Raw genomic sequence first — 20,246 nt, 5'->3', positions numbered from 1 at the left:
ATGCTTGAGAGTTGGCACATTAGTTCTCAAGCAGAATAAAGGACAGGTTGATTATTGCTGTTTAGCGTTTGTATTAATCTATGATGTGTCCCTGTTTGCCTACAGGGACATAAAAAAAATAAATTAAAAGTGATACGTGGACCAAGGTGTCTGAGATTGTTCATTTTAAGTAAAGGATTATAATATTTCGTCCACAACAATATTTAATGAGGTTATAACTCCTTGTGGTTAGTCTGCACGAGATCAACAAGCTTGTTTGCTTTGCGGGCGCTTTAAATACAAAATAAGCATTCGATCTACGTTAGAGCGTCTGAGCGCTCACAAATGTTTCTGCAACATCGTGAGCAGAGCGGCAAGAGCGATTTTTGACGCTCTAGACAGTTAGGCTTCGGCTATGGCTGTAGTGTTGTTGTGAAAGTAGGGGCGGAGCATAGAGACTATGCCGTTTCTCGTTTGTTACTCTAGAGTAGACCAATTCACTTTATTGAGGCATACTGCCCCCATCTGGTATGGAATGTGGAGTATGACTTGATTTTTTTTTGCCAAACATTACAGATGGCACCTTTAAGGAGTAAATAATGTTTCAAATTATATTCAAAAAGAAAAGTTTTTTTAAATTGTGTTAAAACATTTCACAATATTACAGTTTTTACTATATTTCTAAGTAAATAATAATAATAATTAAAAAAATATATAAACTTTTGAATGTATGCCCACTTCTAATTCTAACGAAATATACATTTTAAATATTCGCATTTAAAATGTGAGTTATCCTTGATATGCAATATGATTTGATTTTTTGCAGATTCTTTCAAATATAGGTACAATGATGTGCCTAGGACTTGCTTGTGGGATATTATGAAAGAGCAGATATGTACGGTACTCTCTGTCTGTGTTCTCCTAACATGGTCTGAAGGGATGTGTTCATGGCTCTATCACAGCTGATGTTTATCATTCATATCTTGATGAAATGCACCAGGTTAATCCCATGTGCTGCGTGTCATATTTCTGACAGTTCAAGCTTAGACGAGTCACTTGAGGAGTGTTTCTTGGTCAATACTAAGTGATTTTGACAGATAATAGCGTGATCTCCCAAAGGTTTCGGCTTCATGAACAGCTTTGAGAGAAAACCTGTTGTAAATTCATCGTTCAAGGTCATGTTCAAACACATGCATATTATTCACCTTTTTACCCATAATAGATATTTAAAACCTTTAAAAAAATAAATAAATGGTACCAGTCTCATAGTGTATGCTCACCAATGTCTAATAACTGACTAAACAAACCTTTGAAAAGTTATTTCTGTTATGCAATATCATTTGAACTCCTTGAACCTCTAGAAAGCAATGCCTGATTTTACATTTTCTTTTCTTTCACTTTCTTTTGAAATAAAAAAATAAAAAACTGAAAATATTCATAAATGCATGTCGTGATCAGCTACAAGGTTTATATTTATGGTATTCCAAAACCATATGATGCTTGGCTATTTGAAGTCTAACCATTTGCAAAAAAAAAAAAAAAAAAAAAATATTTATGCAAGCAACTGTTATACATTTCCAAACTTTAATTGAAATCTAAATTATGCTTAGTTTTGCACAAATTATATACATAAACGGTTTTTCATGTTTGAACTGTCAAATTGTCATATTGAGTAAAGTAGAAAGTAAAGTATTAGTATTACTTAAAAAAAAAAAAATAATTAAGAAAAGGATTAAAGCCTTGCTTAAGAGCACTTGCTGCAGTCTGTAACCACAGGGTCACGCTTTTATCCAGAGCCTCGATCAGTGATGTACGGAAACCTCCCTGCCAGACCTCCACATTTTAACAATTCATAAAAGTGTTGAAAGCAATCTGAGCTGAGAAGATTAAATCTTTCAGCACAAGGCAGGGGAGGACGTGCGAACGAGGTGCAAAAAGAAAATACATCTGTGGTAACGCTCACATCGGCTTCCACAGGGGAAAAGCAGCTCTTAAAGTGTTTAGCTTTGATTTCATTCAGGAGTGACATAATTGATTTTAATGAGATGTTTATAGAGTGAAGTGGTTGTATTGCTCAATCATTTGCATGTCTGCCTGTTGGGCTCAGCTACACAAATGTGCGGCATTCTCCATCATCCACAGTTATCTGCCTCAGTCTCTCTTTCTTGCTTTTTTCCCACTCTCTATATTCCTAAATGTGAGTACAACGGCACTGGTTAGCAGGCAAGGTTTTTGCAAACATAATGCATGATTTAAGAATGACAGTCTATCATATACAACTCTAATAAGACATACAAAAAAGCCCTAGAAATTAGCATGTCTTGCTTTTTTAATGCTACTTTTATTTTTAGTTGAAATTTATATAAAAGGCTCTTTTCTCCATTTTTTTTTTTTTGTAAATGTGAAATAATTAGTGCATCAAGTCTAGAAAACAATTCCATCTAATGATCCCTGAAAAAAAATAATAATACAAAAAAATGAATAGGATTTACTTTGAAACAAATCAACGTTTTCTAAGTAGAAAGACTGAAATAGTGAAAAAAATAAATAAATAAATAACCTATAGTTGATTCAACATTATAAGCTTATAGAGTCAATAAAGAAACAAAGCTTAGAAAAAATTAAATAAAAAATGGCTCTTTATTTGATTGACATACTTGGAGCATAAATGACCTCCACTGTATTTTCTTAGAAATGTGTTTCTTAGCTATCTTAGACAAAGACTGTCCTTAAACAGAAAAAGAAGAGCGGAGTTATTGGAATTTCATTGTCAACTTTTTTCATTATCGATAAATGGTTTAGTTGCCCCTAATGCAGATAGCTAGTCGTCAAGACGGAAGCTACCATGTTTTACAAGTCTTTACCAGTTTCTCATCTTTAGTTTACATTTATGGGCTGGTTTCTGTGCTTTGGTATAGAGTAAGCAAGGCCGACAGATCCATAAAGCTTTGATGAAAATCTGAAGAAAACAAAGCATGCCTCCCAGGAGAGATCGCAAGCACCCTGAGCTTTGATTTTTCTCCTCTGCTCCATCACACAAAGCTGCGCTAACACACACACACACACACACACACACACACATACACACACACACACACACACACACACACAGGCAGGTAATAGGAGCATTCATTTAGTATTCAAGTAGAGGCCCTGTCGTCTGTTTGTCTGATGTTATTACTTATTTATTATTCACAATGCATAAGCTGGGTTCATTGACGTACGGTGCCTCGCTGGTGGGCCGGGTGACTAAGGATAATGTGTATTCTCCCCAGCTTCAGCTGTCCCCTTTTAATGGCCCAGCCAGATGCCAAAAAGAGGGGGATGGGGGCGATCGGACATGTGAATTCATGGCACGTCCGTTCCTGACAACGCCTCATCCCGTGTCTCATCTCCCTCCAAGACCAGTGGCTGCCACTTTGTGCTCCCTTCGCATCCTGATTGATTGACAGGCGTGGAATGGCGGACAAGTGATTATGAAGCCGATCTGTGTGTTAGTGTAGGACGAGGTAGGAGGGTGATTGACAGCTTCGTGGTGGTGCGAAACAGCCACTAGTCAAACTTTCCACACATGCACACACAACACACACACACCATCCTCTAGTCATTTTGACTAAAGCCCTGGGCCCAAAGCGGTCAGTTCGCCTCCCGTGGCATCTTCACACCCATTCGCTTTCATCAGCACTCGCTCATGGACAGATTATTAATATTGTAGTGGACGTTTCCTCCCCTCAGTCATCAGGACAGTGCATGGCTCATTCTTTAATCGGGGTACACATCACATCAATGAAACTGGTTTGCTCTTTTATATGATTGTTTGTTTCAGTTGATCTGTTTCTTCTAGTTGCCAAGTTTTAAACACGAGTTTGATATTTCAAGGGAAGTCAGGATATCTCTGAGGAATTTGTCAACTGTGGAACTGTATGCCACTACACACTCTGATTAAGTGCTACACTTGAAATAGCACATGTATTTAAAGGAAAAGCTCACCCAATTCATCCAATATTCATCCTCACGTTATTCCAAAAGCACAGCACTTTTGTATATCGTAGCTTGTATTCTACCAATATAAACAAATAAATAGTTTATCATTAACACAGTTGACTGGACACTTTAATTATTGCATACATTGTTGCCTCATGTACACACAAATAGTCTCATCTGATACAAAAGATTAAATTACTAAACACACACACAATTCATTGTCACCAGTGAAGACATTATTTTTACCATCCAGAAGTTATTTTCAAATTTAAATATATATTTGACTTGAAATAATTATAATATTGCACACCATAACAAAGTAAAATACTGACACATGAGAGGAGACTTGAAATATAAACTTATGGTCACGTGGTGTTGTGTTAAATTATTTTATTTATTTATTTTTAATTATGTTTTTTTTTAATAATAATTTCAGTAGCAAAATTGACAGAAATTTTGCAAGACACGGTTTAAAGAAGATTTAAATAGCACTCAATTTAACAAACCTTAATTTTCTGACTTGAGCAATGAATGTAATCATGTGTTGACTTCAACATTTTTTAAATCATTATTTTAAACTCAGTATTGAAATCTGTATTGAAAAACAGATACTGCAAAAACTGTATTTTAAAGGAGATCAGGGCAATTTCAAGCAAACTGAAAAATAGGATTTATAAAATATTTATGCAAGATTATAATATGCTTTCCTCTAATGGAAAGGGAAGAAAATTGTTAGATTATTAATTATCATCCATGGACATGAAATGTAGGCATCATGTAGTAATTAGGGCAGTCAATATACTTGATGAATTAATCACATTTCGTAATGTCATATATCCATAATTCTTGTCCGAAATACTTACTGGTGGCCCACTTTGGAAGTTAACATGACAGACTGGCTCTGTTTCAAACCCTAGTGAGCTTCCTCTCGTGTAGCCATACCTTCAGACTGACGGCGGAAGGTCTGGAATCCATGGCAGCTTTCATTGGCCAAGGCCCGCCCATGAGGCCATTTGACTGACATGTCCAACAACCAATCACAGTTCGTTCATTCATCATCACATTTCGAGGTGTGGAAATGTTGCCACAATAACAGACCGGTGTGTAAAACTCTGATTTCATGTATTTTAACAATTCTATGCCGTAAACTTTAAATATTTCATATACTTTAGAAATCCAGCATTCAGTTGATCCCGATAAGCACTCGTCGTCACAGTAAACACGATGGTTTTCTTCTTTCGTGAAGGGGTTTGGCACCACGGTATCTTCCAGGCGGAACGAACGACACACACAATGACATTGGTTGTATAATTCAACCAATCCGATGACGACTTCGACACTCCTGAAGTGTTTCCACTTTTGTGTCCCATATGCATCAGACGTTTAGCCAACGGTCTCAGACTAATGCTTATATAGCTGCGATTTACTCTGATATCATTACTGACGCTGCAGGTAGACACAAATATCACTCCTCACACAAATCACACAGTTGACTCCAGTATATAACAGACAGCTATGATGAAATACAATGAAGTTGTTTTATTGTTTGATGCCTGGTCAATGAAATTTGCAACACTACACATATTTTTTGTACAAGTTCCAAAATTCAAATGTGCAAGCTCTCGAATTTTGCTACACTTTTAACTTCATAGATGGGTCTTTAATTCTTGGCCTTCTTGCAGAGCGTCTGTAATTTTCGGCAATGCTGATTTGTTTTGCTGCAAACATACAAATAGGCTTGCGTGAAGTTGCAGTATTATTAGGGCAGAGCCATCTTTAGCCACAACCTTGCGGCAGACAATCAGAGACAAAAGCTGGAAAATGACAGGTTTGGCTCTGATTTATTTGACAGGATAGCAATTTCTGAAGCCCCCTCAGGCATGATTTCCATAGCGGCCCAGTCTGGGAGGTGTTGTGATTGCTTCTCAATCATCCAAGGCAAACACTAATTAGATTTTATTTTGGTCTGTGGAATGAGAGGTCTCCGGTATGGAGGGCTGTCACTTTGTGTGGCAGTCGACTGAAGGCTACTCTGACACTTCCTCATTCTCTGTGGTTGTTCGTTGAGTTGAATATACAGCAATCACAGCTCATGACACTGGAGTTTAACCTGTTTTTGAGGCTTGGTTAATTACCGTCGGAGAGTCTCAGGTGCACTGCTGATGGCCGACTGACCTCTGAATGTGTGTGTGTGTGTTTCCAGACAGATGCTGCCCTGATGTATGACGCGGTACATGTGGTGGCCGTGGCCGTCCAGCAGTCTCCTCAGATCACTGTCAGCTCGCTCCAGTGTAATCGCCACAAACCCTGGCGTTTCGGAAACCGCTTCATGACGCTCATCAAAGAGGTACTGCGCATCACATTGCTCACTAGGAGTCATTTGCACATAGTGTTGTTTATCACAAGATGGTGTGTTGTTTTAGCATTGCCTCAAGGTCACAAACACACACACAAATATAAATAAATACAAATTAAACCTAAATATTAATTTAAAAAACTTGAAATAAACTAAAATTATATATATATATATATATATATATATATTTTTTTTTTTTTATTTATATATTTTTTTTATTTTATTTAAAATATTCAATTCAAATATATTTTAAGTCACATATTTCAAAATAAATACTAGTTTGCAATACGCCCTATTTTACAAAAATAGTAAGCCTCACTACCTTTCTCAAGATTGATAATAACAAGAAATGTTTCTTGAGCAGCAAATCAGCATATAAGAATGATTTATAAAGGATCAGGTGACACCGCAGACTGCAGTAATGATGCTGAAAGTTCATCAAAAATGCACAATTGCCATCACAGGAATACATGACATTATTTTAAATTTAATAATATTTCACTTCATTATTTTTTTTTCTTTTATATTTTATTATTGAATACATTATGTACTGGTGAGCATAAAATACTTTTATCAAAAGCTCTTATCATCCCCAGACTTTTAAACCGTAGTGTACATGTAGTGTGTAACAAGGACACTACTCTAAGAGTCCTTGCATGCAATCATGCATAAGTTATTTCTTTAGAAAGCACATGTAAAACACAACAAGGGCACTGTGGAATAAAGGTTCACCAAAAGTGTTACCCATATACTGCGTTACAGACATACAGCACATTACCACAATCTAACATACTTTCCTGAGAATGTACATCATGAATCCACCACCACAATCCAGTAACCACAATCGACCTGAAAATGCATTCATTTTCACAGTGTGTCTGAATCTATAATGTTTTCTGCATTGATTAATACAATAATGCTGCCATGTGAACAAACATTATTTTAAATAAGCTCTCAGCAGGCGGTAATAACATTAATTGCACCAATCAAGTGGCTTTATGAACAAAGTGGTTTATATATAATAAGGAAGAAAGAAGGCATTTTAGTCTTTGTTGGAATACGTTGTGAAAGCGCTGCGGTTTGCCCTTGCGTGCACGTTCATGAGTGTGTATTTGCTTGTTTCTGACCTGGAATACCATTCGGCGAGAACACTGCTGCAGAAGACAGCAAATTCATCTTAATCTCCGGAAATGATTCCTCTCTGTACTATTTTCAGAAAAACTAGGACGGCTAATCTAAACTCTCCTGTCATTCTGCTGCCTATATTTAATCTGACTAAAAAGCCGCCTTTATTTGCTGTGCGTGATATCTTTTAAGCAGCCAGCCAAGACCAACGGCAAAGTGAGGGGGATATAAATACATAAAGCAAGGTGGTCTGCTCTTCGTAAGACAGTGCATAAATTGACTCAAATCTCCGCTCGTGATGACCCTGCCCCAGACCCCTCGCCCTCTTTTGAATCTTCTCTGTCTAGTCTACAAGTAGAGCCCGGGGCTGAAGAAAGCCTGGGAAAAGCTGTGCGGAGGGTTTTGTTGGAGCAGATAATTGGTGGACTTTTTAGTCTGATGACATTTCACTGGCTTTGAAAATGCCAAGGCCTTAATATAGATGGATACCTGGCACTGACCTGAGAACAGATACAAAGTTTACAGTATACGTTATATGGTGGGTGTTTGGCAGAACTTTACTGTAAAAAATATTGCAAACTTTTAGGGTTTAAGGGATTTAACTTTCATTTATAAAGCATAAATTTATGATACATTGTTAATATTCCATCCTAGTAAAGCATTGAAATCTGTTTCATAACTTATTATACACTGACAACCACCATAAAACATAGATGGTAAAGAGAAAGCCGCATGTTGATTCAAACATCAGCTTAAGTAGCTTTTCCACAAGCAAACACACAAATAAGACAAAACATTTAATGCTATTGAGTAAGCCACTTTTTTATTTTATTTTTTATTAATTTTTTTTGTAGAGAGAGGTTAAAATATCAGTTTTCAAGTGAAATGTGAAAAAGGAATGGCAGCATTATTATTTTATTTGTACACAGAGCTTGTTAGGTTTTTTTAGTGAAAATATATTTTTTTTAAATAGTTTTGTTTTATTCTTGCATTATATGTCAATGGTCACAGTATGTACTTATTTATTATATATTGTATTTATTTATTTTTTTAATATTCATTTTTAAGGCCCTATATGTATCTAGTGATATTAGATTTCACTGTGGCTCCACCGCTTTAGTGTTTTTTTTTTTTTTTTTAATCTAAATTACATTTATTTTTTATTTGTCCATTTTTAAGTAACTATATGTTTCAGACTCAGATATACTGGGGCTCTCTGTGTGTTTTTTATTTTTATTTTTTACATTTATTCATTGTCAGTACCCAAGTAGTTCCGGCCATGACTCATGAACACAGGATATGAGAAGAGAGTTTCTTTCTTTTCAGATTTTGAAGAGCCTCAGGTCTCACATGAGGTGGTTTTTAAGCTACTTCAGTCAACCTCGCTTTTTCTCATGTTTGATTAGAGTGGAGAATGAAATCTAGAGCAGCATTCACTGATTCAGTATTGAATCAGCACTGATTTCAGACATTATTTCAACCGAACAGACAATCATGACAAACATTAAATATTTTGCTTATATTTTAAATGCAGTAAGTACATCAAACCACAGTTTTTGCAAGTTCACGCAATTTCATCGCATAAATTGCAAAAATATCCCGCATATTCCATCGCATTAAGAAAACGTGCCGCAAAATCAAGGATTTTTGCCTGCAACAATCACAAAAAAATCAGCGTTTTTCTGTAGGGACTGATATATATATATATATATTAGTGCTGTCAATCGATTAAAAAAAATTAACTAATTAATCGCACAATTTTTTAAAATTAATCGTGATTAATCGCGATTAATCACAATTAAAAGACTGAAACTTTTTGGATATTTAAATGTAAAATGTAAATAATTGATGTAAACTCAAGACAAAGAAACTATTTAAATTCAAAATATGATTGTTTATTGGAATTTTTGTTTAACTTGTAACACAGATTTTCTCATGTAAACAACATACCTGCAATAAACCATCAATATCCTCCAAATTAACTGTTGGCTTGAAAGCCATATTTATTACAGAAATAAAAACACAGGCATGTAAGTACCATTTGAATTTCAAAACAATCAATGCCAATAAAAAACAAAAATGATTTCCATGTTGAATTCTAAGTGGACTGCAAAAAAATTCCAAAGTATAGTCATTGCCAGTGCTTTAAGTGTGCCAGTACGCACCAGTACTCAGTACCGCCACTTCCAAATATAGCTCTTGAGCGTACCGCCACCTCTCCGTGCGCCCAGAACGTGCTTGTAGCGTACCGGTACGCTCATTTGGACATCTGTTTTAATAGAGGTTTTAATCTTTTACCTGCACTGCCGATTTTCAGAGCGCCCTTCACAATGCAAGCTTCCTAATTCATCCCACCCAGAGCAGAAACTACATTACCCATTCACCCTTAAGTTACACAAGTGAATAGCGCATGTGTCGCTTTTCCCACTGTTAAGTGTCAACAACTCAACGTGGCCGGAGAAGGTGTGTGAAACTCGTTGTGAGTTATACTAAAGCAAAATCTTGAGTATTTATTGTCTGATAAACATTAAAAACTGTCTGCGGAGGTTGAGTCGTCCTGCAGCCCCCGCTGGCTGCTCATTGGCTGCAGCATCTTTTTTCTAAGTTCTAAAAAAATACCGTAGACGGCAAGGCACAAATTTAGATATTAATTTATCTAATTAATCTATAGCCTATGCACAAAGACAATATGATATTTTTGTCCCCTTTTTTGTTTTAAAGCTTGATGAAGAGAGAGAGCGCAAGTTGCTGCAGCTGAGGAGGACAGTGATGCGCGCGTACAGGAGTGATTGACAGTTCGCGGCAATGTGTTCAAAAAATACTCCGCTACACAATTATTTCGTTAATTTTGTTTAAGCTTATTAACGTTAGCTAGGTCTGATTTACGCACTGTTACAGTCATTGTTTTTTTTTTTTTTTTTAAAACAATGACATTTGAGTTCATGATTTTAATGTTGATGTTTCTTGTGGCAGACTAAATGAAGAGTAATGTTTCTTGTGGCAGACTGAAGAGTAATCCGGCAGAGTTTTATACTGAAACTTTCCGTCTAAAAGTCCTTCCTTGGTCTTATCCATATTTCTTTGCACGTTGAACACACATAGGCCACAACTGGAAATAAAAAAAAACTGCAACCGCGTTAATTGCGTTATTTTTTTTTAACGCGTTAAATATTTCAAATTAATCGAATGCGTTAACGCGCTAATTTTGACAGCACTAATATATATATATATATATATATATATATATATATTTTTTTTTTATTATTTTTTTTATTTTTTTATTATTATTATTATTTTTTTTCTGTTTGCATTTGACTTTATTTGTGTTTTTATTTTATTTATTTTTATTTTTATTTATTTTTATTAATTTTCTTGCTTTTTTGTTTTTAAATGTCTGTATTATATTTTATTTAAATTTTATTTCATTTTTTGTTAACTATAATAACCCTGTTCTTAACACATGCATCTGAATTCATAACCTGCAAAATGGCAGTGAGGATCTTCTGTCCCGAAGATACATATAAAACATATAAAAGTGTGAGCATGAAATTCTGATGAATGACATATTTTCACTGTTTGGCCAGAAAGGAAGAATTGGTCTGATGTCTCAGGTTGGTTATAATGAATATTTTTCTTACAACTCCAGGCCCACTGGGACGGTTTGACCGGACGGATAAATTTCAACAGGACCAATGGCCTGAGGACAGATTTCGATCTGGATGTGATCAGCCTGAAGGAAGAGGGGCTAGAAAAGGTGCTGGATTCCTCTGCTTCACATGTCCTTAGTTATGTACCTGCTGTCCTTCATAAGGACAAACGTGTGTACACCAGTAAATACACACACTCACCCAGACACTTACACCTCCCCCACACACCCACACACACACACACACGGAGAGCCTCTAAGCAAACCGTGACCTCCCGGTTCTCTTCCACATGTGTGTGCACCTTCATGAATAATTTATCCCCTTAATAATAAGGCCCTCAGTAGCCCTTTAGCCTTATGAAGACTGAATTAAACAGGTGATTTGCAATTACAAACTACAGGCCGTGCATTTTCTGAAGTACTTTGTTTTCTGATAGCTGAACGTGCGTGAACGTCTGCACTTTGTCATCTTGTTTTGAGTTGTCAGTTCTCAAGAGGGTCCTCTGAAGTAAATGAGAAGGGAGGAATGGGATCGCAGTTCTCTGGTCTGCTGAAGCAATTCTCATTTACTCTCTCTTCCATCTCTTGATAACTTGATAACATGGTCTTCTCATCACTTCCTTTAAGCCTCTGCATATATAATGTGTGCCAATGAGTAAAGAACCCACACAACATTCACTGAAACTCTTATAGATTCTGATTCTATGGCCATAGAAGAGAACTTGTTGGAAAGTGACCTTTAGTGCATTATTGTAGTATTGATCTGCTTATTGTATCATCTCAGAGATAAATGAAAATATTAAGGTTTTTTTTTTTTTTTTTTTTAATGCAGATTGGGACATGGGATCCTGTAAGTGGTTTGAACATGACGGAAAACCAAAAAGGAAAGGCAGCCAATGTGTCGGATTCTCTCTCCAACAGATCGCTGGTGGTGTCCACTATACTGGTGAATGAAAATTCATTATTTTCATTATTTCTATGCACTTTATTTTGTCTATTTTGCATGCATAATATTTTAGTGATCGCATATAGAATTAATTTTATTTATCAGTATTTTTGTCTGATTTTACCCTTAAAAAACAACAACATTAAAAATATATTTCAAAAATCCAATAAAACCTAAAAAAAAAAATATATATATATATATTTATATATATATATATATATATATATATATATATATATATATATATATATATATATACTGACATTAGGCTTTAAAACTGCAGACCTTGAAAAACCTGTTCAAATATTATTGCTCCCTTCGCCCACTTTTCCAAAACTTCTCTGATATTTGAAGCCAAAGGCAGCTCACTGGTGTCAGATTACACTGTCATCGTCCCTGAGTGACGGAACACTCTGGGTTTGTGGTTTTAGGCTGTTCCAACCATTCCGGTCTCTCACCACCAATCAAGATAGCAGCTTTGTTCCTGTCATCTTTTCAGATGACATGCCTACTGATGAAATACACTAAGAAAACTCTTCAGTCTCTCTACAGACAATTGTATAACACACTTTTCTTTAAAGGTGCTCACTGTTTTCATTTAAGTACCACATCTGTGAGTGAGCTGTTTTTCCTTACAAAAAAAAAAAAAAAAACTTGTGTAGTACTTGGTAGATTAGCAGAGTGGTTGAGCGAATGGTTTGTTTGAGTGTTATGCTGTTGATTTGGAGTTCAATTCTTACACTTTAAGGGTATTTATGTTCACCCTAAAATATGGAAGCAGGTGGAAAGGACTTTATCGTACACTTTTCTCGCAACTGTGTTTTGTCAAAGCATATATACACAATGTTTTTGATCTTAACTCTATTGGAAAATCACATCCAAATATTCACAGAAATGTCACAAACTTGCATTCAAATTGTCTTTTGATTGAATGGATGAAAACAAAATGACAACGTAGAGGTTAACAGGTTTAGTGTCACAGGAAACAGTCAATCTATACTTGACATTTGTGGCAAACTCTACATCTCTGAATTTCCACGTCTTCACTTGTTGTGCTTTTGATCATGCAGAACGACAGTATTCTGAGAAAAAAAGAAAAGAAAAATCTCTCACTGCTTTACGCCTCTAAATTCCTTTGCTGTTGCATCAGTCATTGTTTCTGATGATGGACTTTATGTCAAATGGTGCAACTGTTTCAAATATCGGAAAATATTTAGAGATTTCAAATGAATGCAACATTTCCCAGTTGTAGAGAATTATTAAAAACAGCGTCAATACTTTGTGTCAGCAAGCAGGGAATGGATTTTCTTATTTTTCCTAATTTACTTACTTAAGTGTAAGACAAGTTAACATTAAAATAGTCTAACTATCATGTTGGTTTTCTCTCATCAGCCCAATAATAATGATAATAATAAAAAATAAATATTTAAATTTCATGTAATGATTTTTTAAAATGGGTTTAGACTTGTTAATGATAACCCTGATCGAGTCTTCCAAAATGACTTATCTTAAGCTTAGTGTGAGTTTTTTCATTCACTCTCAGTGGCCAATCAGAATGCATTAAATGCTCCAAATGCTATTTGCCTGAGTCAGACGGCCAAGGATCAAAGCTGTCATGAATGAAAGGAGAGAAAGTGTGAGAGGAGACTGCTGGGAGGGGTGAATGCTGAGCGGTGAATGTCAGTCCTTACATGAAAGTTTAATGCCCGCAGGTTTGCCTCTGAAGCCATCATTGTGCCACTGCAGAAAGGAAATTGTTATTAATAGGCTGTGAGCAAACATGCTGCAGGTTTGCTCTCAGATTTCTAAAAAAAGGAACAAAAGAAGAGTTGAGAGACATTATCACTGTAATAGGAAGCAAAGACTTTCATTGACTGTTCGCATTTGACTATAAGGGCATTTTTTCCTAAACTTGTGAATGTGTCAATTTTTTTTGTCAGTAAATGTTATCAATCAATACACTTAGGATAATACAATACTACAGGGTTGCTAACAATCAAATTAAACAATTATCAAGAAATCTATTATCCATGTTTTGCATTGCAAAGGCTGCATCTGAAGTGGCATTTACACACTATGTACTATGTAATGCAGCAAAAGGTGGCATAAATGCATTTACACTGCTACTTAAATTGCATTATCACTGTTGTGAGATATATATATATTTTTTTGGTATAAAAATATAAAGTTATAGAAAAAAATGATATAATATATAACCAAAACAGCCATTAGGTGGCATCAAGTCACTGCCAGTCAGTCATTGAGTCACTTGATCATTCATTTGACTAATTCATTAAAAAAGGCTGATTAATTCAGGAATGAAGCAAGCTATGTCTCCATCCAAAAATGTGATATAAACTTGTGATATCACTTGTGATATAAAGCGCGAAACTGTGATATCACATAAAACATTTGCAAATAAAGCACCATTTCCACCCAATGCATCAAAGAGGTGGATGCTGCTGTTTGGGAATGCAGTCATGTAAGGCAATCATGCAGAATCTTTTTGATGACAGACTTTGCTCAGGCATTTCAGATAGACCAAAACAACATTTCAGATGCAGATGGTGGAACAAGATCGGTCTGGTTAGTCAGGTTTTCCAGTCCCATCGCACAAGTTATGCGATTTTTTTGATGCGAACGGTGGAATTTATTAGGTTAAAGTGTTTCCATAGTAGTTAATGCACTTTTTTTTCTTATTGAATAAAATGTTATTTCCACTCAATTGTGCATATACGTTTTTAATGCACATTTTTAGAATTTATGCACATCTTGGCATTTCCATCCAGCGTTTTGTATGCAATATTCCAAAATGTGCATAAAAATAGGTAAATGGAAGCATAGCTAATGACTGTCTTTATGAATAGGTAATTGAATTATTAACTTAGCTGATTCGTAAAAAAATAATAAAAATACAAATAAAAATTAATGTCAAATAGTCACAGCAAATAAAAAAAAACAAATAAAAAAAAAAAAACGGATCATTGGAAATACGTGCCTCTACATACATTTCTGAGACACGATTATTTCGTACCTTACTGCACAATTCGAGGCAGTTCCAGACTGAAATGTCCAGTGAGTGGTGCTTAAACGTGGGTTCAATATGTGACCCTGGCATGTTTTTGTTAGGTTGACATAGGCTGTGTTTTTATTATATTGCTTGAGATATGTGGTAGTTCATAATTCAAATAAAAGTTAATGTTCTATCATGCTGGAAATATCCTCTACCCCAAACCCAACACTAAATCTATCCAATAGTGTTACAAAATACAAAATTGGTATAACAGTGGATTTCCGAAAGCACCCGCACCAATTAAACAGTGGCGTAGCCAGGGGAGGGACCATGGGGGCACTGGCCCCTCCTGAAAACTGATTGCCCCCCCCAGTGTGCCCCCACCCTTCTACTTGTCTGTCACTCACAAATTCAAATCATAATCTTTCAGTTTAATAAATAACTCATGATTGCGTCGCGATGCTTCTCAATGAGGACCAAGAATAGCAATCTGCTGTTTTCCAACTAAAAAAGCACACAGTGAGTTGATTTATTTTATATAACATTTGCTTATGTTTTTCGATTAGCGAGTTTTTGCAGTGCAAGAAGTGCTTGGTACTAACGTTAACGTCTTTCGGTGTTAGACAGACAAGGTTCGATGACGATGTTATCTCCTAGAGCAGACCAAGATGCTAATCATTATGTTTATTATGCTCCTCTGATGCTGAATGTAAAAGGGGTTTACTGCGTTACGATTTACTTATTTTTCGGCCGAACGTGCCGATATAGGCAACAACGTAATTTAAAACAATTGTTTAAAAAAAGTATAATTGCAATTCTAATAAAGTAATTATTGAATCATGCAGTCGATTAGCAACTTTTTTTTACTTAAGTAAGGTGACGAAACAAATTTTATGATGTTTATCTAACGCTCCACACTTGAGACTTTTTTTTTACAGTCTATGGGTGAGACACATGCAAAAACATCGTTTTTTTTACTGGTCAATTTTGAGATTTGGGGCTGTTTATCTTCAATAACTTGTCTTCTTTCAGACTTATGGTGGAAAACAAGTCCAAAATACACATATAGGCCTTTATTTTACTACACCTTTAGTCTATTTGCGTCTGTAGATTTCTCATAAATTCAGTTGGCGTTCTAAATCACCATGGTGCTCTGCGATTGCTGTCTGCACCCTGGAAAGCTCTCTCTCTATCTCTCTCTCTCTCCCGTACTATGTTCTCGGATCCAAATATGGTCATTTCCTTTTCATCAGAAACCAATTGTGAAAGTATAATAGGGCATGTAAAGGTCCCGTTTACAGTGTGCAATATAACATGTGTTCATGTTTCGTGTGTAAAAAAACACAGTATTTTTCACACAATGATTTAGAATTTAAATCATTGTGTGAACTACCAAACAAACCTACTGAATATGAAAACCCATACATATGAAGCTGGATATGTGACACTTGTCACAATAAGGGGTTTTGTCTTTGTCTGTTTGCTGGTGTTTGACCTTGCCTGTTTCGACCACTCCCTTGTTAAATAAAAGCTGCATCCAGAACAGCAAGGATGAATCCAGCAGCACAAATCACGTGTCTCCGTCAAGGAGATTGGCCCATTGAGGACTAAGTAATGGACTTTGTTGAGCTGGCCCATTTGACCAACATGGATGAGTTATGCCTCATGATCTTTTTTCGAGCAGGGCTGTCTGAATCACATAGTTTGATCATGCCATTGCATGAACCTCACTGCACTTTGGAATCCTATATCGATCTAGACTTAAGATTAAGGCTAAGTGGTTCTCAATTTACTGTGGGTGTTGGGGAGGAGGAACACAGCATTCCTACAGTATCTTACACTCCAGAGTTTGTTTTCAAGATGGCTGCCAATCCAGAGAATGTTCATGAAATGGCTGCTAGCTCAGAGATTTTCCACAAAATGGCTGCCAGTCCAGAGTCTTGTCCCATCATGGCTGCCATTCCAGAGCCTCATCATGTCACAGCTGTCATCTCCGAGTCAAGTGAAGTCACAGCCAATATTCCTGTTTCATGTCACATCTCAATTGATATTGCGGGGTCTCATCATATCTCAGCTGATTGGCCAGAGCCTCATCACGTCACAGCCGATCTGCCAGAACCTTGTTACATTACAGCTGATCATCCAAAGTCTGGTTACTTCCTGTCTGCTGCAACCAGAAATCCGAGGTCAGTTCATTGGTACTCCTGACTGGTGTCTAATATGGGCGATCCACCGCTGGTGTCAGCATGCACAGCTGTTATCCCCAAACCAATTCACTCTACTCATCCTGCTCATGAACTTATTCCCCTCTTTGCAACACTTCCTATATGAGGGGTTGCTTTATGTTGTATCTGGGCCACACACACCATCACCGATTTGCTAGAGGCAGCAGCACTGGCTACAACATCATCAGAGATGGCGGCTTACTCTGCAGAACATTCCGAGGTAGCAGTGTCTGCTGCTGTGCTCCCAGAGGACATGGTGTCCACTGCAGTCTCTTCCGAGATGGCGGCACTTGCCTCCATTCCTTCTGTGGTTGTGGCGCCCAGTCATAATCTCAGTGAATTGTCTGTTCGGACCAAGGAGGCCATTATTCAACTCTTTGATTGTCCAGTCACAGCTATAAAGACTGTATGTCAACTCCTGTGATGACTATGGTGGCCATTATTGAACTCTCTGATTGTCCAGTCACAGTCAAGGAGGACACTAGTTCTACTAGTCACTATGTTGAACTTGTTGTCACCTTGGCTCAAAGCTCCCAACCTTCACCTCAGTCGTTGGCTCCACCATGGCCCTCCGATCCCTCAGTGTCACCCTGGCTCTTCAGCTCTCCATCTTTGCCTTGGGCCCCCCATCCACCGGCTCTGTTTCTGTCAGTCGGACCCCTGAATCCTCCTGTTTCACTCCCCTCATGATTCCTCTTTCCAACTCCACCGTGGACTGTGAGTTCTTCTCATTATTCTATTTGGAGCATCTGGAATCTGCTCTTAGTGGGGGGGGGGGTGGTCATGGTAAGGGATTTTGTCTTTGTTCTCTCCAGACTCCATTTCCCATAAACCCCTGGCTAGGATCTCATTATTGCACCTCACCTGTTTCCTATCAGGGACACTATAAAAGTTGCACACATCCACACACACATTGCTGAATATCGTTTAGCCTAATCTTGTTACTTGTCTCCGTGTTTACTTGCCTTGCCTTGTTTTTTGACCTTGGACTGTTAATCAGATTACTCTTTTGTCTCACCCTGGATTGTACCTGTTTGCTGGTGTTTGAACTTGCCTGTTTCAACCATGCTCTTGTTAAATAAGCTGCATTTGGATCCTCAGCTCTTTCATGCCTCCCATGTTTCAATGTTGTAATTAATAAGTATAAGTTATTAAATTTTGCAGCATGGTAAACTTGTTTTGATCTCATAACATTATATTTTTCAAGTAATTGTGTGGAAAAAAAAATATAGAAACTGTAGTCCTGCAAATTATACATTGTGCGAAAAGTAATACAATTTGTCTGTGTTTTACTGGATGTAGTGTTTATTCCAACTGGTTTTGCAAAAAGGTTTTGTAGAAATGTATTTAGAGACATACGTTTTTCCAATGAGCCTATGTTGTGAAGTAAACAAAAATGCTGTAACTTATTTCCAGGCAGACTTGTGCAAAAAAAAAATAAAAAAAATTGTAGAACCAGTCCATCTGAACAGATCTCCTGATTTTCGGATAGTGGTTGACATTTTTTTTTTTTTTTTGTGCAGTGTGCATCAGATGCCCAGTAAATGTACTGTAGACTCGCACATCACAATACAGTTATACTTTTTTCTTATTTCTTATCTTCCAGGATGTTTTGTTCTCCAGGTCTGTGATTAATAGCTGAATGTTTTCAGCATCACAATTTCAGGCAGCAATCTGGGGTTGCTGAGTTCAGAAAACAGCAGCAAAGTGTCGTGTGTAGATTTCCAACTGGATTTAATAGCCCCTTTCACTTCCAGATATCACTCAGAGTAACAGCTTCACAATATATTGATAGAACCGGTTTATAAAAAAAATAAAATAAAAAAAAAAGGTACACATGAACCAGTATCATTTGTTACCAGGAGTCAAAATATTCCTTTTTTTTAATTAGATGGCGAGTAATGGAAGGTAACTTAGCTTTTAGGGGCTGTTTCTTTCCCATCTGCTGAATGGATTACTGGTTTAATTAGAGTTTTTATTCTCTCAATTGCTCTTTTATGAGTTTAGATGCAATATTTGCTGTTCCTAAGGAGGCTGTAGTGTAAATTGTGTGAGGCAGGTTGGATGCTTCTTAGACTGAAATATAACACAATTACATTTACATTACATTTGCATTTATTCATTTAGCAAACACTTTTATCCAAATAAACTTACAACAGAAGAAACATCAATTATATGATATTCTTTATTAGAATGCAAGACTAGGATAAAACTCTAAGATTTTCTTGTTAAGGCTATTCTTATCTAGCGTATCAAAATATGTTTGTAGAATGATTGTAAATTATAGACTGAATGCAGTGCATCAATGCGTTTAGGCCCTGTTTACACCTGGTATCCTTGTCCACTTTAATCCACTTCCCAGGAGTATATATGGGATTTTTTCTCATCTTTTGTCCTAAAATTGTGAAATATGGTCTTAAATTACATCTAGTATTCATTAGGCCTGTGGCAGTGCAGTCCCACCCTTAAATCAAGTAGTGGCCCATAATGTTTGTAATGTAACTATTATCACATCCAAAAAATGTTGCAGTGCAAAATATCTTAATGGTTTTCAAATGGGCTTTGCTTCCTTAGGCGAAATATAATATCCTATTTTTGTCTTTTGATTTGGAGTGCAATATGATCCCTACATCTTGACAGGTTTTGTGAGATTTATGTAAAATGTGTTCAATATGAAATGACGAAATTGCTTTTTGATGACTTTTAACAAACTTTTGAAGTTGCTGCTGCAAAGCACAGACATCTCCGAAACCGCATTGTTGATCAAGGGAGCTTTGTAATGTGGAAATAGCAGGTTTTCAGCAACATTAATCAGAGACCTCTGGCACTTGAGAAAACGTAATGTATCTCCTGCTATTTTTCCGTGAAACATTTCACAAGTACTTCAAAGCATTCCAGAGCATTTTCAGTTATTAAGATGCATCTTTTTCAGAGTTGTGGGTAGCTGTCCTATCCATCAGCAACTGCAGCAT

At 36.5% G+C, this 20,246-nt stretch overlaps 1 protein-coding gene across 3 annotated transcripts in view; it reads left to right on the top strand.

Moving 5' to 3' along the window:
• Positions 1-20,246, top strand: part of grik2 (glutamate receptor, ionotropic, kainate 2) — a 182,297-nt gene that overhangs the window by 104,943 nt on the left and 57,108 nt on the right. For all 3 annotated transcript variants that reach the window (XM_026272436.1, XM_026272437.1, XM_026272438.1), the window contains 3 exons: positions 6,167-6,310; positions 11,091-11,198; positions 11,923-12,036. In XM_026272436.1, the coding sequence (XP_026128221.1) occupies positions 6,167-6,310; positions 11,091-11,198; positions 11,923-12,036 (366 nt within the window). The remainder of the gene's footprint in view (positions 1-6,166; positions 6,311-11,090; positions 11,199-11,922; positions 12,037-20,246) is intronic.

This window comes from Carassius auratus, chromosome 9, assembly GCF_003368295.1.
Source record: "Carassius auratus strain Wakin chromosome 9, ASM336829v1, whole genome shotgun sequence".
Lineage (NCBI taxonomy): Eukaryota > Metazoa > Chordata > Actinopteri > Cypriniformes > Cyprinidae > Carassius > Carassius auratus.
The sequence above is the reverse complement of the archived record's forward strand: the minus strand, read 5'-3'. Positions and strand labels throughout refer to the sequence as shown.